Source organism: Sceloporus undulatus, chromosome 5 (genome assembly GCF_019175285.1).
Source record: "Sceloporus undulatus isolate JIND9_A2432 ecotype Alabama chromosome 5, SceUnd_v1.1, whole genome shotgun sequence".
NCBI classification, from domain to species: domain Eukaryota; kingdom Metazoa; phylum Chordata; class Lepidosauria; order Squamata; family Phrynosomatidae; genus Sceloporus; species Sceloporus undulatus.
The window spans coordinates 116084960-116105099 of NC_056526.1; the positions used below are offsets into that span (position 1 = coordinate 116084960).

Consider the following 20140-nt stretch of genomic DNA (forward strand, 5'->3'; position numbering starts at 1 on the left):
CTAACAAACTCAAATAGTCTCTGACAATCGGTCTCGTGTCCTCCCCCTTTATATAATCCACTCTCAAGAGCTCAGCTGTTTTGTGATTAGCTGTCATTTCTCATAAAGCCTCCTCAAGAGCCAGAGGCACGCCCTTTCAGATCTTCTCTGGCTGAAGGTAGGTATGCCAGCTTCCTCCTCTGTGTCTCCGGTGCTCAGACGCTCTGCTGCCAGGTTTGGTTGCTGAGTCTCTTTTGAGGCCACAGACATTGCTGGTGCTCTCAGGGCAGAATTAGGGCCAGGCTCAGGTTCGAGCTGAGGCTCTAGCTCAGCCTCAGAGTCCTCCCCTGAATCCTCAGCTAGGATGACACCTGAAGGCCTGGGAGGGTTCAGGGGGAGGAGGATGAAAAGACACATGTCTGTTCCTCCTCTTTCCTTGCTGTTACATGCCTTCAGCTGCCTTGCCAGAGGCAGCTGAAGGCCCAGGATGGCCAGGAAAGAGGAGGAACAGGTACACCCCAGAATTCCCACCCTGGAGGGTGGAAGTCCTGCTCCAGCAGCAGGAAACACCTGGTGCCAGAAAGCCTTTTAGTTTGGACACTCAGTCCCTAAAAGATTCACCATCACTGGTATAGACTCTAAATTTGTTAGAAACTGTGTAGTTACTTCTGTAAATGTAAAGGCAGGGATGTTATCAAAGAGTGATAATTCTTGCTTTATGCTATTTTTAGATCAAGGCTCAATAAAGCAGAAAGCACAAATTGGTACATACATGATGCACAGAAGAATGGTTTCACAAAGAAAAAGCAAGCACAGACATTCTTACCCAAACTTCAGGAATATCTTTTTTAGAAAAGCACTGCAGCATGTGATAAGCTTAACATTTTTCTGTCACAACTTGAGCAATCCCCTAATTTAGTATGGCAATACATTGTCCTTCAAGCAAATATGGGTCACAGAGAGGGAATGTGGACTCCCTGAAACTGATATTAAAAAGAAGAAAAATGAAACAGATCCATTTACCACTTGTGTATAAGAAAGAGAGGGGGGTGTACAAGAGACACAAAAATAATTCAATAGAAACATATGGTTATCTGAATTGCCTGATCTAATACCTCTGTGCCCTGAGGAAAAATATCTCAGTGAGCTTGATTCATGGGCCATACTTTCCTTCCAAGCTTTCAACATTTTAATTTGAAGAACATGAACTATGTCTTGAAAGAAAACAATACAGCAGAGCATTTAAAAAGGGGACTGCAATTTTTATTTTTCAAGTAGTACAAAATATTCATACAAACTACACTGTTAAAATAGATTTAATGCACATGCTTGTAAAAAGTGAGCTTTACTTTCTTAGGGCAAGCCACATATCATACAATCATGTTGGTACAAGAAGCCCATTTCAGGCACATAAACATCACTTCCACAATCTGCTCTGTCAACAGCAGAAGGTATATACATGATCTGTACATGAAAATTACCCAAACAGATGGTTACTGCAGTCTGATCTAGTGAAGCTGATCATAAATTTGCAGGGTGCCTGCGATGTGAATAAATCAGGTGCTACAAACAGGGTTTCATCCACTGATGCATTCCATTGCAGGACTGCACCCAAACAATCTTGTTTACACATGTGAACTGGCCTCTAGAATAGGAGTTATAACTTTTACATCCATTAGGGCTTGGTGTAGCAAAAAAAAATTATAAAATATTTTTTAGTAATGTTGGCCTATGTCACAGAAGGAGTGGTTTCTGGGAATTTGTTTTTCCAGCTTCTCTTGCCTCTTTCAACTGTATTTCATAATAAACATTATGTTAATATTTCTAATATCGCATTTTTTAAAATGTAAATTATATAGTTCTAGCCAATCAGGGATTGCATAAGCACGCGGAGGACTTGAGCTAAAGGCCCACGGAAATCAACCGGGAAAGTCAGGTGTCACTAATTAATAATACCCTCTATATGCAAAGTTAAGAGCTGAATTTATATTCTTACGTAAACAAAATTGCAACATCCACACATAAAAGTATAGTATTCAGAAGCTTCAGGGAATCCCAAGCTTCGTTGAAGTAGAAAAAAAGGTGTTTAGAAAAAACACTAAATAAAACTGCACGAAAAAGACCCATGAGACCTAAATCTGCTTAGTGGCACAGAATGCTCCGCCGCTCTTGTGCAGACACAAAAACCAAGGTGCAAGGGTAGTGCAATGGAATATCATGGAGAAAAGCATGGATGGCTGAATGGAAGTACTCCATGCTACAATACTTTACTAGAAGTACTACCCCTGTCCTCAAATACTCACAATCCATGTAAATGGGACTTTAATGTAATGTTTACTTGGATTTGGTGTACATGCCTTATGACAATATTGTGACAGCCAAATAAAAAGGCAGTTCAGTGTACAGGCAAAGCTTATGTTCCTCAATCTGTGTGAAGGCAAATATTTTCCTATTTTCATCCATTTATCTCTCCTCCTCTCAAAGATGAGGGGTTTACGGGATTCATTCAAAGAGTGTTTACCAATTCCACCTCACGGTTCAGCTCATGCAAGTGAAATGTAATAAAATTTTGCCAAGAAGAAATCTATATCATATTAAGATGCAACCCTTTTCACTTGAGGTTTTATGATATTTTTGGAATACATTTTCATTTACCAGGCAAGTAATGCACTATACCTAAAATGTATTGACTATCCAATAAAATTTCAGTTCTTCAAGGCCTACTCAATTTACATGAAATCAAAAACATTTACTTTTTATTTGAAACTTTTCCAAAAGGAGAGATTTTGACCAGATACAGCATTTTCCAAACTTTTCCTTTAAAAATATATCCTTCTGCACCTTTTTATTATAAACACATTGCCATTTTCCTATATTTCATCTGAAGTTCAATACAAAGAGGTATTGAACATACAGAAAGAACAAAAGCGCCCTTCAAAAAAACCCGTTTTTCCCCTCATTCCAAGATATAATGCATTTATTTACTGTAACAGTAAATGGATTACTGATTTAGGTGTCTTACATTGTTATATATTTAGCATTGATTGAAATTCTATAATGAAGAGTTTTTGTTCTTATAATGGAGGTCAGCTGGCTCTAATATAGTCAGTATTTTCTTGGGTAATGCCAACATAATGTGATGAACAGTGTTTCCCACATGCATCTAGAGTACATTCAACTTCTGAAATTCTCCAGTAGTGCTAACATCTTAGAGAACTCAGAAAGAAGTTTGCTTTCACAATTTGTCTGTAGAAGAATCACCATCTCAAAAAAGTAATAAGCTAAGATTAACACACACACAAAGACAGGATCATGAAGTAGCTCCATAGTTATTCATCTACAAGTCAGCAAAGCTGAAAGGCTGTTTTGGGATTCCATCAGTATTTAAGACCATACATATCATGAATATACTGTGTGTGGGCAAGTGCACATGTACACGAATGTACATGTACTCAAGCGCAAATTATATAGTCTTCCTTAGACTGCATAGATTGATTTGAACACAAAAATAGTAACTATGGAAAGGATACAGAGAAAATTTAAGTAAGTAGTGCTTAATTTAACAATCATTGTTATTGTAACAATAAATTAAGTCCTAAATATGGTTCAAAACTTTGGTCTCTGACATTGTTCCCAAACTTTATGTCTCTTAAAAAAAAACTAATACAACATTATACATTTACATTGCAACACAGCAGAAGACTATTTTGGCAAGCTGATAACTGTTTTCTCCATTCCAAAAAATATTTCATAAAATTCCCCTTTATTAGAAGTGAAAACATGTAATAATTTAAAATATAAAACTGCTGACCATATGTCACAGTAATCTCAAATTGCTAAAATGTCATTATGTTTTCAGTTATTTAAAAATGTTAAACTCTGGTATGCAACTCCACGTAAATTCAATCATGTAAGCAATGCGCACCAATAGTTCATTCACAAATATGTCTTTGGCGTGGCATAAGTGTCCTAGGTTTGATTTTTTGCAAATATGTTGTTTGTGCGTATTCTAAAAGCCTCCATCTGTAAAGGAAGAGAAAAAAGGAAGTCACATTTGTAGAGGTAACAAAGGGCAAGTTTTCAATGTGCAATAATTCTTCAATATTAATATTAAAGTTGGCCTGATAACCCTCTTTACAATACAAAACATCTACGTATATTACTATCTGTATCCATACACACTGTACGTAGATACACAGGAAGCATGCTTAAGATGCAGAATTATCAAATCATTATACTGTACTATGAGTAGCATCCTAATAGTGAAAATAGCTGGAAGCATCCCCTGCTCCTCCCTTGCTCTCTAACAATGCAAAAAGGCCACGTTTTGGGGGGTGGGGGCTGTGTCGTATACAAGATCAGTTTTTGGGGAGTCGCACTAGAGATGTAGTTATGGAGACATAGTAACATGATACATGTATAGCTCCAAATGCAAGGTCTTGGCTAATATGTAATATTTTTCACACTATATAATGTAATTCTGAAAGCAGTGATAAGACCTTGCACTTGTAAACAAGAGGTGGAGAACATTGAGCCCATATCATTTGACAACAGCTCTAACTGGCCCTCACCAGCATAGTCAGTATCTGTAGGACCACCAATTCCTTTAAAGAATGTATAATCATCTTAAAGTCTCACTATTAAACATTTATGCCTTCTCTGTAGCCAAACACAGGTGTGCCCAATTCAACTGGTCTCCAACTCACACTGACTCTACTTACCTCCACCACAAGTAATGACGCCACTGCCAGTCTTCCCTCCCATTTATCAATTTTGAGGCTGCTACCTCCTCCCCTCCCAAAATGTCGATTGGCACCAAGGCTACCTGCCACTCATGCAGCTTCCTGCCAACTGTAGAAACCAGAATGTCACTCTTTCAAGGAGGAAAGCTGGTTTTCTTTCTCCATGTGCTTTGGTGAGATCTGACCTTTTTAAACTTGGGATATTGCTGTGGATCATTGGTGGGGGTGGCCAGAAGCCTAATTCTGTTTAAGTGCTGGGGGAGGCTATGTGGCCATGTTTTATAAGAGTTTATTCCTGACGTTTCGCCAGCATCTGTGGCTAGCATCTTCAGAGATGCTGAAGATGCTGGTGAAACATCAGGAATAAACCCTTATAGAACATGGCTACATAGCCTGAAAACCCCACAAAAATCTATAGATGCCGGCCATGAAAGCCTTCGACTTCACAAAAGGAGAAATGCTTCTGGTTTCCTTTTTTGTGTATTAGAGAAAAGGGGAAAAACAGACTTCCACAGACTGTTTGAATGAAACAAACAAATGAAAAAATAAATAAAATACATTAACATTGGATCCCTTTTGAGCTGTGGAGACATACCTTCTAGATATGCAGCCCCCAACAAATCATCCAAACCTGAAAGCAAATCTGAAGATGATTTGCACTCTGACTTAAAATCAGCATCATACTGACCTCATTTTGGGTCTGCATAGACTCTATGCCCACCTGTTATTCTGAACTAGATCTTGCTGTCTGTCCTTGCTGGGGAGGAGTGTGATGCAGTTCTTTGGATCCCTGTTTCCCAGCAGGTGTAACTGTCACTTCTTTAGAGCATTCTTTGACAGGAGTAGCTGGTGTTTCTCCACAGATGTTGTCTCCAACACTTACAGACACCAAGTTTCTACGCTCCTTCGAAGCTGATTTATGTTCCACCTTCGTGACTCTAAATCTGGAGGGAGGGGAATCACAAACTCTTAATAGGCTCCAGTTTTACCAGAACCCCTGAATCCTCACAGACACACACACTCAAAAATGAGGCACATCTTGTCTAAATCTTTTTTTTTAATATGATTTAAGGTCACTTTCAATTTGAAAAACGTAAGTCAAAGAATACTGTGTGACAAGAGGGATTGCACTGAATCCTCTGTCTTATCATGAAAACCTTGCAAGCACCTTCTTGTTCCATGCAGAGGTTTCCAAGCACATAACTCTATTTGTGTATCCTCTCAACCTTGAGAGTTTTACAAACAAGGAGAAAACTGCAGACCTTGTACGGACATTATAGCAAAGAACATGGCCACTTATACCTGAAAAAGAGAAAAGCTGTACCTATTTTATGTGGTATTTATCTTAAAACTAAATGGCACAAATCATATACTTCCCCCCATTTCTGACATTTTCACAGTGATTTAATAAAACTGCAAACTAGCATTTTAGCCACAATGTATGCTATGCACTAAAGCATAAAGCGCTTTACCCAAGTCTGCTACCTTTTCAATACCAGTAACTAATATTTCCGCCCTGTCATGGACGGACCATTTCCTGGTTGAGGCTAAATTCAAGGCATCTACCCAACTCCCCCCCGGGGGTGGCGGACCTACTAGAATGGTCCACCCTCGAAGGCTGATGGAACCCAAAAGGTTCCAAGAAGCCCTAGAGGGGTATTTGGTTGGCACTGACAGCGATTCTGTTGATGCCCTGACAAACATCTGGGATACTGATCTCTCCAGGGCTATACACAGCATCGCTCCCAAGCGTCCTCTCAGGCCTGCTTCCAAAAAAGAGCCCTGGTACACGGAAGATTTCTGGGCAAGGAAGTGGATTCTGCGACGACTAGAGCGCAAATGGCGAAGACACCAGGACTTAGCCGACAAAGCACTCCTAGATTCTCTTTTGGAGGACTATGGAGTGGCGATAAGTGCAGCAAAGAATTCGTTCTTTTCTGCACGTATTGCATCCGCGGAGTCGCGTCTGGCAGAGCTGTTCAGGGTAGTGAGGGAGCTTACTCAGCTACCCTCCTCCCTGAACTCTATTCTGGAACCATCCAAAGCCTGCTGTGACGAATTTAACAACTTCTTCGTGGATAAAACCTCTCGGATAAGGGCTGATCTCGACGCCATTATTTCTACAGGATCCAGAACAGAGGTCTCCGGAGCTTCCGTGGACTCTATTGTACTGGATCAGTTTGAGTCCGTGAGTACTGAGGAAGTGGACAAGATCCTTAGAAGTGTTAGGAAGGCAACCTGCTCTCTCGATCCCTGTCCTTCTTGGCTAGCATCTCAGGGGGGTGCGGCTGTAACTACTATGTTGCACCGCATAATTAATTCATCTTTTAGGGACGGGCGCTTTCCATCCAGCTTAAAATTGGCCATTGTAAAACCGCTGATAAAAAAAGCCCTCCCTAGACCCCGATTCACAATAATTATCAGCCTATCTCTCTGCTGCCATTCTTGGGGAAGGTGATCAAGGGCGGTTGCCATTCAGCTTCAATCGGTCTTGGATGATACTGATTTTCTAGACCCATTTCAAACTGGCTTTCGGGCGGGCTATGGAGTTGAGACTGCCATGGTCGCCTTGGTCGAAGATCTCCGTCTGGGCATGGACAGGGGAAGCATGTCCCTGTTAGTGCTCTTAGACATCTCAGCGGCTTTCGATACCATTGACCATGGTATCCTTCTGGAACACCTGAGAGAGTTGGGAATCGGGGGCACTGCGCTCCAGTGGTTCCGTTCCTACCTCTCGGGTAGATTCCAGATGGTGCAGCTGGGGGACGTGTGCTCCGATAAGAGGGCCCTTACATCTGGTGTCCCTCAAGGAACCATTCTGTCCCCCATGCTATTTAACATTTACATGAAACTGCTGGGAGAGATCATCCAGAGACACGGGGCGCGGTGTTATCAGTACGCTGATGACACCCAAATATGTTTCTCTGTGTCTCCAACTGATGCAGTGACCAGGGATGACATCTCTCCTCTAGATGCCTGTCTGGAGTCAGTAATGGGCTGGATGAGGGAAAACAGACTCAGACTGAATCCAGAGAAAACGGAAGTACTTGTGATAGGTTCCTCGGGTCCAGGTTTGGAGATTTGTCCACCTGTCCTGAACAGGGTCACGCTTCCCCTGACGGACGAAGTTCGCAGTCTGGGGGTGCTACTGGACTCGTCGCTCCACCTTACATCTCAGGTGGATGCGACGGTCAGGAGTACCTGTTATCAGCTTTGGCTGATATGCCAGCTGCGACCTTACCTGGGCCGGGGGGACCTTGAAACGGTGGTACACGCTCTGGTAACCTCTCGGTTGGATTTCTGTAATGTGTTCTACATGGGGCAGCCCTTGTACCAAACCCGGAAGCTTCAGTTAGTGCAGAACATGGCAGCCAGACTGGTCACTGGATGTTCCAGGTCCAGCCATATAACACCTGTTCTGCGAGATCTACACTGGCTGCCTATTCACTTCTGGGCACAATACAAGGTGTTGGTTATAACCTATAAAGCCCTAAATGGCTTGGGCCAGGGTACTTGGAGGACCGCCTCTCCCCATATAGTCCGCCCCGCACACTCAAGTCAACCGGGAAGCAATTTCTGAGGGTTCCACCCTTGAAACGCCCTACAACTGCACAGAGGGTGTTTTCTATCTCAGCCCCGCAGTTATGGAATTCGCTTCCCGAAGAGCTCCGCTCGACCCCCTCCCTTGACCAATTCAGGAAGAGACTTAAAACCTTTCTCTTCGAACAAGCTTTCCCCCAGTTGTAATCGCTTTTTCTCTCCCCCTCCTTTTGCACCTGCAGTTTGGCTAGTTTTTGTAAGGTTTTTAATCTGTGTTTTTAATTCCTTGTTTTAATCTCTGATTTTGTTTTATATTGTATTGTTGATATTTATTGTTTGTTGCTCTATGATGTTGTAACCCACCTTGATCTCATGGAAAGGCAGGCTAGAAATAAACAATTTATTTTATTATTTATTATTGTCACCTGTGTAAAGGGAAGCTGAGCAGATAAGTAATACAGTGCAACAGGCTACTGAAAAAGAAGTGAAATATACACACCTTCCCACTGAGAGTACAGTGACTTCTCCATGCCGAGCTCTTCTTACATCTTTAGATTTTTTTAATGGACTGAAAAGATGCCATCTTTTCTGACTGCAGCGAGAACAAGCACCTGTCCCTGCAATTCCACCAACAGTATGCAAATGACGGCCTCGACAGGTATGTTTCAACTGAGAATCTCCAGGTGAGGAAGGAGAAGCTGGAGTTGTGGGACTGCCTGGGGTAGTTGGACTGCCTGGACTAGTAGGGCTATTGTTAAGGGCAAGAGAAAAAACAAAAATATGAATATTGCAGAGAAGACATTATTAAAAAATCTGTACAGTATTTTCTCCCCTCCACCGCCTTATAATTTGAACTCTCTCCAGAACATCTAGGAGGTGCCATTTCTCTATATTCTTTTAAAATCTGCCTTTGTACAAAATCTTTGGATTAATCCTTAAAGTCCTCACTTGTTAAAAAAAATTAATGGAGTGTATGTACATGTCCCTTTAAAACAGGAATTACACTGGGCCATTTTCTTGTATATAAAGTAATCTCACTTTTTTCTTTTGTAGTGTAAATGGGAAGCATTGTCAAGTTCTATGCTATGTCAAGTTCACACGCACCTTGTACACATGTTTAGAATCCCACATATATTTGTATTCATTTAAATGTTTATTCAGGGAAAGAGTTAATACTAATATGACAAAATATGAAATAAAAATAAATTATTAAAGGATATACATTTAAAAACAAATAGGAATTTGTGCACCACCAGCACAAACCAAACTTCAGCTTATGAAGCAGCTTAGGAAAGGGATAAACGAATTACATTTTACCTTTCTGGATCAAATACAGAGTTGTCTGCCACCATGGCCTTCAGCACATCAGCATTAGCTGTCAAAGAGATAAGTATTTAACCCTTTCAGGGTATCCCTTATACCCAGATGGTTTAACAAGATATCAAGAAAGAATAAACCATAAGCAAAATTTAGGAATCATGACCCAAAAGCTGACTGAATTTTGAGGAAAAGTATCTCTAGATGCAACCATATCCATGGTGTAAGTCATGAATGCATCATTTGGGCTAAACCTGTTATTAGTACATCAGACCTGAACTTTACATAGATTATTCCATGAACACTCTTTAGAGTTAGCTCATTTACCACCTTTCTGTACATATGCAAACTCAGTGAGCACAGTGAATTTGCCAAAGCAAATTCTGTTCACATATGTTAAAGGGCATAATATGAGGCATGCCATGAACTGAAAGCTATAAATGAAATGACCTTTAAATGTTTAAAAATCTTCAATACAATTCATCAAAAACCAAAAAGATTAAAAAGTCTAACAACTAGATCAATGTGTTCATCTTTAAAAAGCTAAAGTACCTTCATTTCTCATAATGTAGTCAACGATTTTCCCCACAGTGTCACCATTATCATTTGTACTTTCATTCAGTTCTGAAAATATAAACAAAAACTGATCCACATTCTCCTGTATTCTTAGAAAATTAGAATACATGTAAGAAAGAAGTTAGAATTCCACAAAAATATAATAACAATATAAGCAAAAATGAAAGCAATCACCTTTATAAATATTACATAAGTTCAAGAGAAAGAATTCTAGTTTGAAACATTTTATACACACACACACGCACTGTATCCCAGAAGATACCAGGGGCCTACTGTACTTAGTTATTTAACAGTTGAAGGGACGTCAGTGCAGATGGAACTCCTTGTCCCTCAAGGTAACAGCCATCTTTCCCTACAGAGGGGTGGGGGGGGAACAGCGGCTGTCACTTGGATCCAGGAGTATATCAGTACTAACTTTATGTGGTGTTAAACCTTATGATGTAGTTAGTGTGTCTGAAAGCAAGCAGTGGGAACAGGCTGGGCATGGGAATGTTCCAATAATATGTTCCCATTTCTTTATCACTAAGGAATCAGAGCATTCCTGGGTATGCACCACATGCACACACAGCCTGACACAATCCCAAAAGGATGATTACCAATTTCCTTAAAATCTTCAGGGCCAAGGAAACCGGCTGTGGGGAACTGCTTCTGCACTTATATTCCAAGAAAGAACAGCTGAGTACATGAAACTATTTTCTGCTCCTGTTCTTTTGGACCTTGGATTTAGGGAATCCTGAGTCCCAAAGAACTATTTTCCACAATGACAGAATGGGCAATTAGTTGCAGGATGGGCAGTTACACACACCACTTTATACTGAATAGTCTTCTAAAGTGACTGGAAAAACAAAAGCTATGCATTTTGAATCTGGCTGCTTGAGCTATCTGTTCTGTTTTTATGTACATTTCAATCCTGCTTTTTCCCCAGGAAACTTAAGCATGCTTCATTTATTTTTACCTGGATCTATTTTATCTCCACAACCATCATGCCATGTATGCTAGGATTATGGAATATAAATTAAGCCAAAATATATTTTCCCGCATCCTCATTATCAGTACAGAATGTAATCCTTTTAAGGTTCTTCTTGCCTACCTATCTTTTCCTGAAGTTTTTCCTCTTCTTGCTCAGCTTCTGTTGTACAACGATACCCTTTTTTCTTTAGTATATGGCAGATCAAAATCCCCAGGAGACCCATTAGGAAGAAGACAGGAATCAGCAAAAAAGCAATATACTCAGGGTGTGCACTACCGCCTGAAGATCCATGATCAGGTGTATTTGTCGTACTTCTTAAGCTACGGCTTAACAAGGCTTCCGGAAACTCTATGAAAACAAAGGAATGAAGTTACCTTATTATTCAGATTTTTACAGTAACAATATAAATTGATATTGATTGATAGCATTCATCAATTAAGAAAGTAAAATTCTTCAGCAGACAAGAGCTCACACCAGCTAACCAACAAGTTTACAACTGGAGAGTAAACAGCCAAGTATTTATTCCATTTTGTAGGAAAGGCATACAAGTAACTTTAATGACTCAGCTGAGCCACCCCACTCTACATCTGAGGAATGATGTCTCAACTGGCCAACCATGATTTGCAGATGGAGGAAAACAGGAAACAGAAACCATGGACAAAATTACTTAGAGCCGTGGCTTTGCCTTCTGAGCCTCCTTTTAAAAGGGCTGAACTCATAAAGTTAAATGCACATCAGTGACTCTAACTGTGGCCTGTCTTATTTTTGGAACTGCAAGCCAGAGTTCCCTAAACCAGTTTAGCACAACAAATGAATTGTCTCCTTCAGTGCTTCAGAAACACTTATGCACCCAACATTCAATCATTCAGTTTATATCAGCAGAATATACGTATTTGTTTTCTGTAAGCTAACAGAAAAGATGGGACATATATAGTTTTGAGTAGCGCTAAAGCAATTCATGGATTCGAGATACAACACAACCTCCATATCCACAGGGAGTATGTTCTCAGATTTATCGTGAAAATGAGAAAGCACAGAAAACAGTAAACCCTATTAAAATGAATGACTTCTGAAGGAAGTTGATGATAAGAGTCATGCTAGAGGACCAAAAGATTCCTAGTGAGAGAACACCTCTCTAGGCATGTCTAGGTCCTCCTGCATGACTCTATGGTCAACTTCTACTGGATGCATACCGTAGATGCATTCTGGCAGAAGATGACCATAGTCATGTAGGAGGACCTAGAAAATGCCTAAAGAAAACATATTGTTTCGAAGTGGGTAAGTGAAACTGTGGGTACTAGTACAGCTGTATGTTTTTCTCCACACCCGGTGAATATTTAACACCTTTAATATTCAGAAGTGCTTCTTTTGTTTTTCACAGAACTGCAGTACATACATGCTTGGATTCTTATACATTCCACGCTTGGGAAAGTCTCCAGATCTCCAATTCTAAATTCATTCCAAACATCCAATATTGATCGTTGTAGAAAGAATCAAAACACTGCTGCCAACATAGACAAAAATCTGCATTTATGGCATGCCTTTGTGTGTAATACTGGGCCCCTAGAAAAATTGTTCCACATTCAAGGTAAAATAATAATGACACTTGACCCATGTTTTCAAATGTTCAAACTAACTTGCATCCCTTATCTGGCTGTATTGTTTACAAGTTTCTAAACACAAGTCAGTCTTCCAATTCCCGGTGTTTCAAGTGAAAATGAAAGGGAAAACATACACATTTTTATAAAAAATCCTTCAAATTTATAATACACAGGAATGACACTGGAAAGTTTATAAGATAATAGATTCACTATTGGGGAAAGAAGCAGACGAATAATGCAATGCCACTATCTGACCACAATATTCATATCTTTTATTATTTATGAAAATGTCTTTCCAGATAAACAAAAGTACAACAAAATACCAAGAACAAAACAAATACATAATTTAAAAAAAATTAAAGAACAGAAAATGAGAGACATAAAATAACTGGGCTTGTTTAAAAATGTAATGCCTTACCAGGAGCTAAAATCAAATTTTAAGAAGTCTTTGTAACTGCTAAAAAGCCTGAAGGACCAACCAAGACTTTTTCTGGAGACAGATCTTTAAACTGGATGCCACTATCAGATGTTGCTTGTCTTCATCATGTATACTTCCAAAAGTGGTGAAACACACAGCAAGATATTGGAACAAGCAAGATTAATGTAGTCCTTTAGATAACACGTTCCTAAGCATTTCACAGAATTTTACAGGTAATAGCAGGCACACTTAACTGTGCTCAGAAATGAATCAGAAGACAATGCAAATGACAAGGGAACTGTTGTAACATGTTCTGAGAAACTAACATCAGAACATGCTTTGGCTGGTGTTATTTCCTCAACATGAAGGCTGGCCAAATTCAATCTGTCCAATGTTATTGGGCTGCAAATCCCCAAACCCCTAGCCAAAATAACCAATAGTGAAAATGGGTGGTAGCTGCAATCCAATAACATCTGGAGGTCCATCTTTTACCCACTCCAATGGGCACTCTTCAAGGGCAGCTCCACATAGCTATGACCTGTACATATATTACTATAACCAATGCTGCACAATCCAAGAAAGGAAACAGATGGCAGACAGCTCAAAGCTATAGAAGGGCACTCCTGAACCCAATTGCTACTTTGTCATCCAAGAACCATAGAACTACAGAACTGATCCTTCAACTCCACAGAGAAGAGTTCATACAGGAGCCCAGAATGCCTTTCCTCCTAACTAGAGATGTGAAGACCCAGAAAAAAGCAAGGAAAATCAGAGTGAGAAAGTTTTTCCCCCCAGCCTTTTCTCCAAAGCCTTTCTTTTTAGGAAAAACTGAATTATGGAGTATTTTCTTTTGGAATGGTAAATAAATTACTAAATACAAGGTTTATATATATATTTACTTCCTCCCACGTTGTTTCAAAAAAACCAGAAAGTAGCAGTTAGATATTCCTCTTCTAAATTCTTTTTATGGAAATAGCTGCTTTCTGTCTGTTTGCCACTAGAGGAGACAAAATAATTTTCTTTTTCTTTACTAGTGCTGATAGCAACTTTTGGTGTGTGTGTTTTTCCCTTCCCTCCTGCTCCTCATAAATTGGCAAAAGCAAAGAGGTTTCTTATAGTTCCAGTTTTCTTGCAGTTCAAGACTTTATAGCTTCATTTGTAACAATAGTATTTTTACAAGTAACTTCTGCTTATAGTTGTTTCCTGAATAAACGCTACATTTAACTTTTATACCAAGCCAAGTTATATATAACAAATACTATGCTCCTAAAGAAACAAAGGCCGGTTACAGACCGGCACTTTAGTGCTTGACGAGCACGCACTAGGGTTACAAAAGGGCGGTGCTTCCGCACCACCCTAACCCTAGTGCGTGCTCGTCACGCACTAAACGGCGGCGGCCCTTCCATATGGCCGCCGCTGTGAGGACGTCACGGCCGCGCCGCCTCTAGACGGGGCGGCGCGGACGTGACATCCTTGCTCCACGCCAGGGTGCTTAGTGCGCCCTGAACACGGAGCAGGAAGGAGCTCCGTTTCGGAGCTCCTTCCTGGTTTAGTCTGCTGGGTGCAGCCTTCAGACAGCTGCGCCCAGCAGACTAAAAGAGAAAGGGGCCAAGCGGCCCCTTTCTCCTTCTCCCTGCCGCCGTGGGGTGTCCTTGGGGCTTGAAGCCCCAGGGACAACCCTTTTCAGGCTGCGGGGAAGCGGCGTTTTGCTGCTTCCCTGCAGCCTGAAAGGGGCAGATCGGGGCCTCAGCGGCTGCCGCTCTACACACTGAGGCACCGATCCGGCGGGAAAAGGGGCGGGTGCAGACCGCCCCAAATGGGCGGTCTATAACCCGCCAAAGTGATTTTCATTCTGTAAAGCATACTAATACTGCATTTTTCATATCTTTTTCCATTTTTGGGAGGGGGGAAATAACAAAGGCATAAGGTTTGCAGAATGTGCCCTTCCAAAACAAGAGGTTATGCTCAGACAAGCAAAATAAGTACACTTGTTGGTAGCTCTGGTTAGTGTAACACAAGAAGGACAGTGTATGAGAGGAAGATAGCCAGTGTATTATAGCACTTTGGGTGTTGGACTAGGACTCTGAAGACCAATGTTTAAATCCCCACTCATCCACGAATGCCCACTGGGTGACCTTGAGCAAATCACACACTCTCAGCCTCCAAGAAAAGCAAAGGGGGAAAAAAAAACCTCTGAACAAATCCTTCCAAGAAAACCACATGGCAGGTTTGCCTTAGGGTCACCATAACACAGAAAAAACTTGAAGGCACACAACCACAACTACAACCACAACAAATGAGAAAAGTAAAGGGCAGGTAAAACAATCAAGGGGCTGAACTATTGAAAAAGGTTGTAACATGCATGATTCCTCCCACAGGAGGAAAGAACTATTAATGGTTATGGGTTGATATTTATTACCTCCAGTTATCACTGGCAGCATGTCTCTTAATAACATTTGGGGAACTTGAATGCAATAGGGCCCTCTTGTTCAAATCTCATTTGTGGCCTTCCCATAGGTCTTTGGTTGGCCACCATCAGGACAGAATGCCAGATTACATAGGTCTTTGGTCTGATGCAACTCATCTCTTCTGATGTGCTTATACAACAGGAGATGTGGGTTAATCTGTGTAGCTTAATTTTTAAAAAGCAAACGAACTGGAATTCCTTGTTGTCTACCCGTTGTTTTAATCTGGGACACAATAGTGCACACCCAACCTCATTTAAGGATAAAAACATAAGCTGTTTTAAGTGAAGCTGAGAAAAGAAATCCCACCCCACAGGATCCAGGTGCATTTAGCCCATCTTTCTTTGCAGGAATTTCAGCAACTAGCAGGAGAACAGCAGGTGTAAAAATTGGCCAGTGGGCCATGGCCTCCATTCAGCCTACCCTTGTCAAGGATGAGGACAACTGTCCTCATACAGTCGGCCCTTCTTATACATGGATTTTTTTATGCACGGATTCAAGCATACATGGTTTGAAAATGTTCCAAAAAAGTAAAAATTTCAAATATCAAACCTTGATTTTCCATTTTTATAAGGGACACCATTTTGCTATGTCATTATATTTAATGGGACTTGAGCATACATGGATTTTGTTATACACGGGGGATATTGGAACCAAACCCCAGCGTATAACAAGACTCCACTGTACTCTGTTTCACTGTTTCACCCATCAAAGAATTTCAGAAGTAGACTGTAATAAGGTGGTTCAAGACAACATCCAGCAATTTGCTAGTAGAAACCCTCTAACACCAACCACTAAAGACAACAGTTTCAAGTTAAGGGCTTTTCTTTTGCAACAGCATAAGACATCTATGAACACTCACATCCACTGTATGAAAAGAAAGAGATCAGATCCAAACATGCCACACAGGAAGAGTCTCATTAATTCCAGTTCTTACCCCACCCCCAAACTGTTTCTGTTTTGAAAGAGGCAAGTTATATCATTACATGACTGCATTCTATGTCAATAGTATTCCAGACAATCAAGGGGGGGAAATCTTTACATAAGATACTGTATTTATATAAGAACCATTAGAAAGTAAGAGGAATACCTGCTCATGAAAATAGGGGTTTTTTAAATTATGTTACCTTTGATCATCTATTTGAATTGTTCTGAACAACATGCCAAAAAATCTTTTCACCAAAAAAAAAAAAAAGCCAGTGTTGTGTGAGAAGTATTACTACAGCATCCTAAAACATGCAGAGAGTTTGAAGGCATGGAGAAAGCCATTCTTATTCTGATAAGAAAGCAAATAGAGCCATGGAAGCCCTATGCCTAGTATTACCTTTTGGCAGAATATCTCATAGTAACCCAAGTCTTCCTGATCTTGACTTTCAGAGTAAACCATCAGTATGAACCTGCAATGCCCTACAAAAGGACCAAAAAGTTGCTCCAGGGCCTTTTCAACAACATATATAGGCTGAAACTTGTTGGTTAGACCCTACTACAGTAACTCTGCTGAACCCCTGCTCTGTCAACACACAGACAAATCCAATGGCTCTACTCTACTCAGGACTAACTGTAGGACTCAGACCACTGTTTATAAGACATCGGTATGTGCAGTTACATTTAATTTATTTGCTTAAACCATTGATCATTGCCAACACAGAGAAAGGTTATATACTATACACAGCTTAGCTAATGAAATGTAGCAGAGGGGAAACAGTATTATTGATTTCCAAAAATGGTCTACAGTTCATCAAAACCAAATACAAAAAAGAAAATGCAAAGGTACTAAGTGAAGGAGGAAGGGTGTGTGTGTGTGAAAGGAAGAATGCACATGAGAAACCTTTGATTACCTCAAAACAATGTTTTACTTTGGAGTACTTTCAGTCCAGTTTTATTCAGACTGGTCTCCCAAAACAAGATCCTGGCTCACTTAAAACTATCCTCATAACAATCTGCCCAAATTTAGACATAAATGGAAAGTGGACACTCCTGACCATCTTTCAATAAGGATTATTCCAGCAGCTTACGCTCCTCTTTACTGTTATATGCAAAATGCCTGGACTCTGAAATCACAGACCAACTTAGCAATGCATTTTCAATTCACTCCTTAAAGAAATGCATACCCAATCTCCTCACCAGATCTATGGTAGACCTCAGGCTCTCACATGGCTGTCTAAACACAGAAGATAGCAATGTCATCCATCTTGTGATGAGTCAATACTAGAGGTCTCATTCCCAACAACATCCTCTACTAACCCCCTAGAGACCTTCCATGTGAATGTAGAACCTAACACTCCTAAGTGACAGCAGACGTTTCAAGCAGAAGTAGAGAAAAAGGAGTGACAAGAAATGGAGTTTTAATTTAGAAATACAACACACAGTAACAATATAAAGGCTAGACTGAAATGCAGCTGTAGAAAGAAAGGGTACTTTCTCATCAATATCAAGTGAAGTTACAGAAATCAAATTCTGAACACATACCAATGTGTTACAGTGGCCTACAGCCTGGCCTGATGGATGCAAGTGCAAAAACAAGACATTAACACAAAATACTCACTGCTAATTGCACAAATGAAATAAGGAGCTTAAGAGAAAAAGATGTCTGACTTCATGGTGTTCTGGTAAATATAGCTTAATGCATTGCTTAAGCACTTGAGCAATACTTCCTTTGAGATTATTTAAATAGGCTGCTTCAACTCTTTAAATGGTTTCATATTGTATTGCTTCTGACTTATTTTATTGACTTATTTTATTTTGATTGCTGCCAGCCTGGGAACTGGCAGGATACCTTTTTAAATTATGAAATACAGACATAGAGCAGCATCAAAACAAATCACAGAAGTTGTACACAACAAATGCTAAAAATAGTACTGATTGTGAGCGCTACATAAAATGGCGAAGCTGCAAAAGTTCACATCCATTTCTAGCTCTAGCTGCACTTGTAGAGAGAGGTTTCTTGCATCCAAGTAGTACACACAATGACACCTGATTAAAGCCAGGAAAAGTTTCTTTTTGGACTACAACTCTGAGAAACTCTCAGCTAGAAAGGCCACCAGTTATGCCAGCTGGGGAAGTCTATGAGTTGTAGTGGAAGAAGTAAATTTATCTAACTCTGCACTGCACATTATAATGTGATCCATTATATCAGAAAAGTAAACAGTTCATCTATGCCTGATTAAAATGGTCAAAATGAGATTTTGTATAGCCCTATTTACTCTTTATTTTACTAACAAAATGCTGTTTAAAGAACTAACTTTTAATTTGCCAGGAATCGATTCAACTGGACAGATTATTGAAGACAGCCTTAATGCTACAAACCAGCAAGCCCATCTGCTTGTGCATAGCTGTTTCAAAACAGCTAAAATTAGCTCCTTTCGTCAAGAAGAAACACCACACCAATCCAGGGAGAAGACTTTCTTTTCTTTAATAGCAGTAGCACTGACATTATGTTTGCCACGCTTGCAGATTAGGAAGGTGCAAGCAAGAACACAAAGAGAATATAGATGATGTTGACTGACAGACAAGTAGTGAAAAATGTCAAAATTTGTCACTGCAGATAAGTAGTGAAATTTCATCAAAAAATAAACCATTCCTGATAAAATACTAAGTCCTATCCTTACACAGTCCTAAATTCTATCCTAGACATATACCCATGTTGATGTTAAGGCAGTCTGTGGTTAGAGAATTTGTAGTTAATTAGGTACTGCCTTGTCACTCCAGTAGTTTTCATACTGTAAGGCAAAGACTAAAGCATAGTGTAGTTTTAAGCAATATAAGAGTAGACACATGCCACCTGACATTTTATCTGGTCTTAATCTACAGACTCCTGGCTAGTCTAAAGTTTATTAAAACACTTCTCTGCTATCGTTCAGTTCAGAAATCTCCCATGGCAGATTACATCAACTGAAAGCAATTTTTATTGTGTGCCTTTCAGACATTTCCAACTTCTGGCAACCCTAAGGTAAACCTATCATAGCGTTTTCTTGGTAAGATTTCTTCAAAGTGAGCCTCTGCCTTCCTCTTAGGTTGAGAGAGTGTGACTTGTCCACTATCACCCAGGGATGGCTGTGGGGATTCAAACCCTGGTCTCTAGGATCATAGACTAACACTCAAACCACTAAACCATGGTGGCTCTACCATACCATAGTATTAAAACAAAAAAGAGAAATCTCATAGTTCTACCCAACATTGTAAAGCTTTTAAACTGTTTTAATCCATTGTGATTATTAAAATCATTTAATATTGTAATTGTTCAGTCGTTACTATTTTTTGGATTGTGTGAATTGTTTTGAATTTAAGTTGTTCTTCAAAGTTCTTCATTTATTTTATCCATATGCTATCAGGAGATCCTGTGCTATAGGGCACAATACAGCAATTTAATTTTAAACAATAAAATTAATGTTTAAAAAGCTCAATTTAAAAAAGCAACCCATCAATAAAAGATTTCTTATTAAAATCAACCAGATACCTGTCAAAAGACTTGACTAAATAAAATATTGGAAGCGAATGCCCTAAAGACACCAGACTCCACTCCAAGCAAGCTT

General features: G+C 40.0%; 1 protein-coding gene across 5 annotated transcripts in view; it reads right to left on the reverse strand.

The window, feature by feature from the left end:
• Window positions 1–1220: 1220 nt before the first annotated feature.
• RELL1 (RELT like 1) overlaps window positions 1221–20140 on the reverse strand; it is a 107958-nt gene continuing 89038 nt past the window's right edge. For 4 of the 5 annotated variants that reach the window (XM_042467358.1, XM_042467355.1, XM_042467357.1 and 1 more), the window contains 6 exons: window positions 11245–11472; window positions 10131–10202; window positions 9579–9636; window positions 8761–9009; window positions 5443–5665; window positions 1221–4002 (listed from right to left, as the gene is read on the reverse strand). In XM_042467358.1, the coding sequence (XP_042323292.1) occupies window positions 5446–5665; window positions 8761–9009; window positions 9579–9636; window positions 10131–10202; window positions 11245–11472 (827 nt within the window). In that variant the 3' untranslated portion in view covers window positions 1221–4002; window positions 5443–5445. Of the gene's footprint in view, window positions 4003–5409; window positions 5666–8760; window positions 9010–9578; window positions 9637–10130; window positions 10203–11244; window positions 11473–20140 lie in introns of all 5 variants that reach the window. The other variant, XM_042467356.1, reaches the window with a different exon arrangement.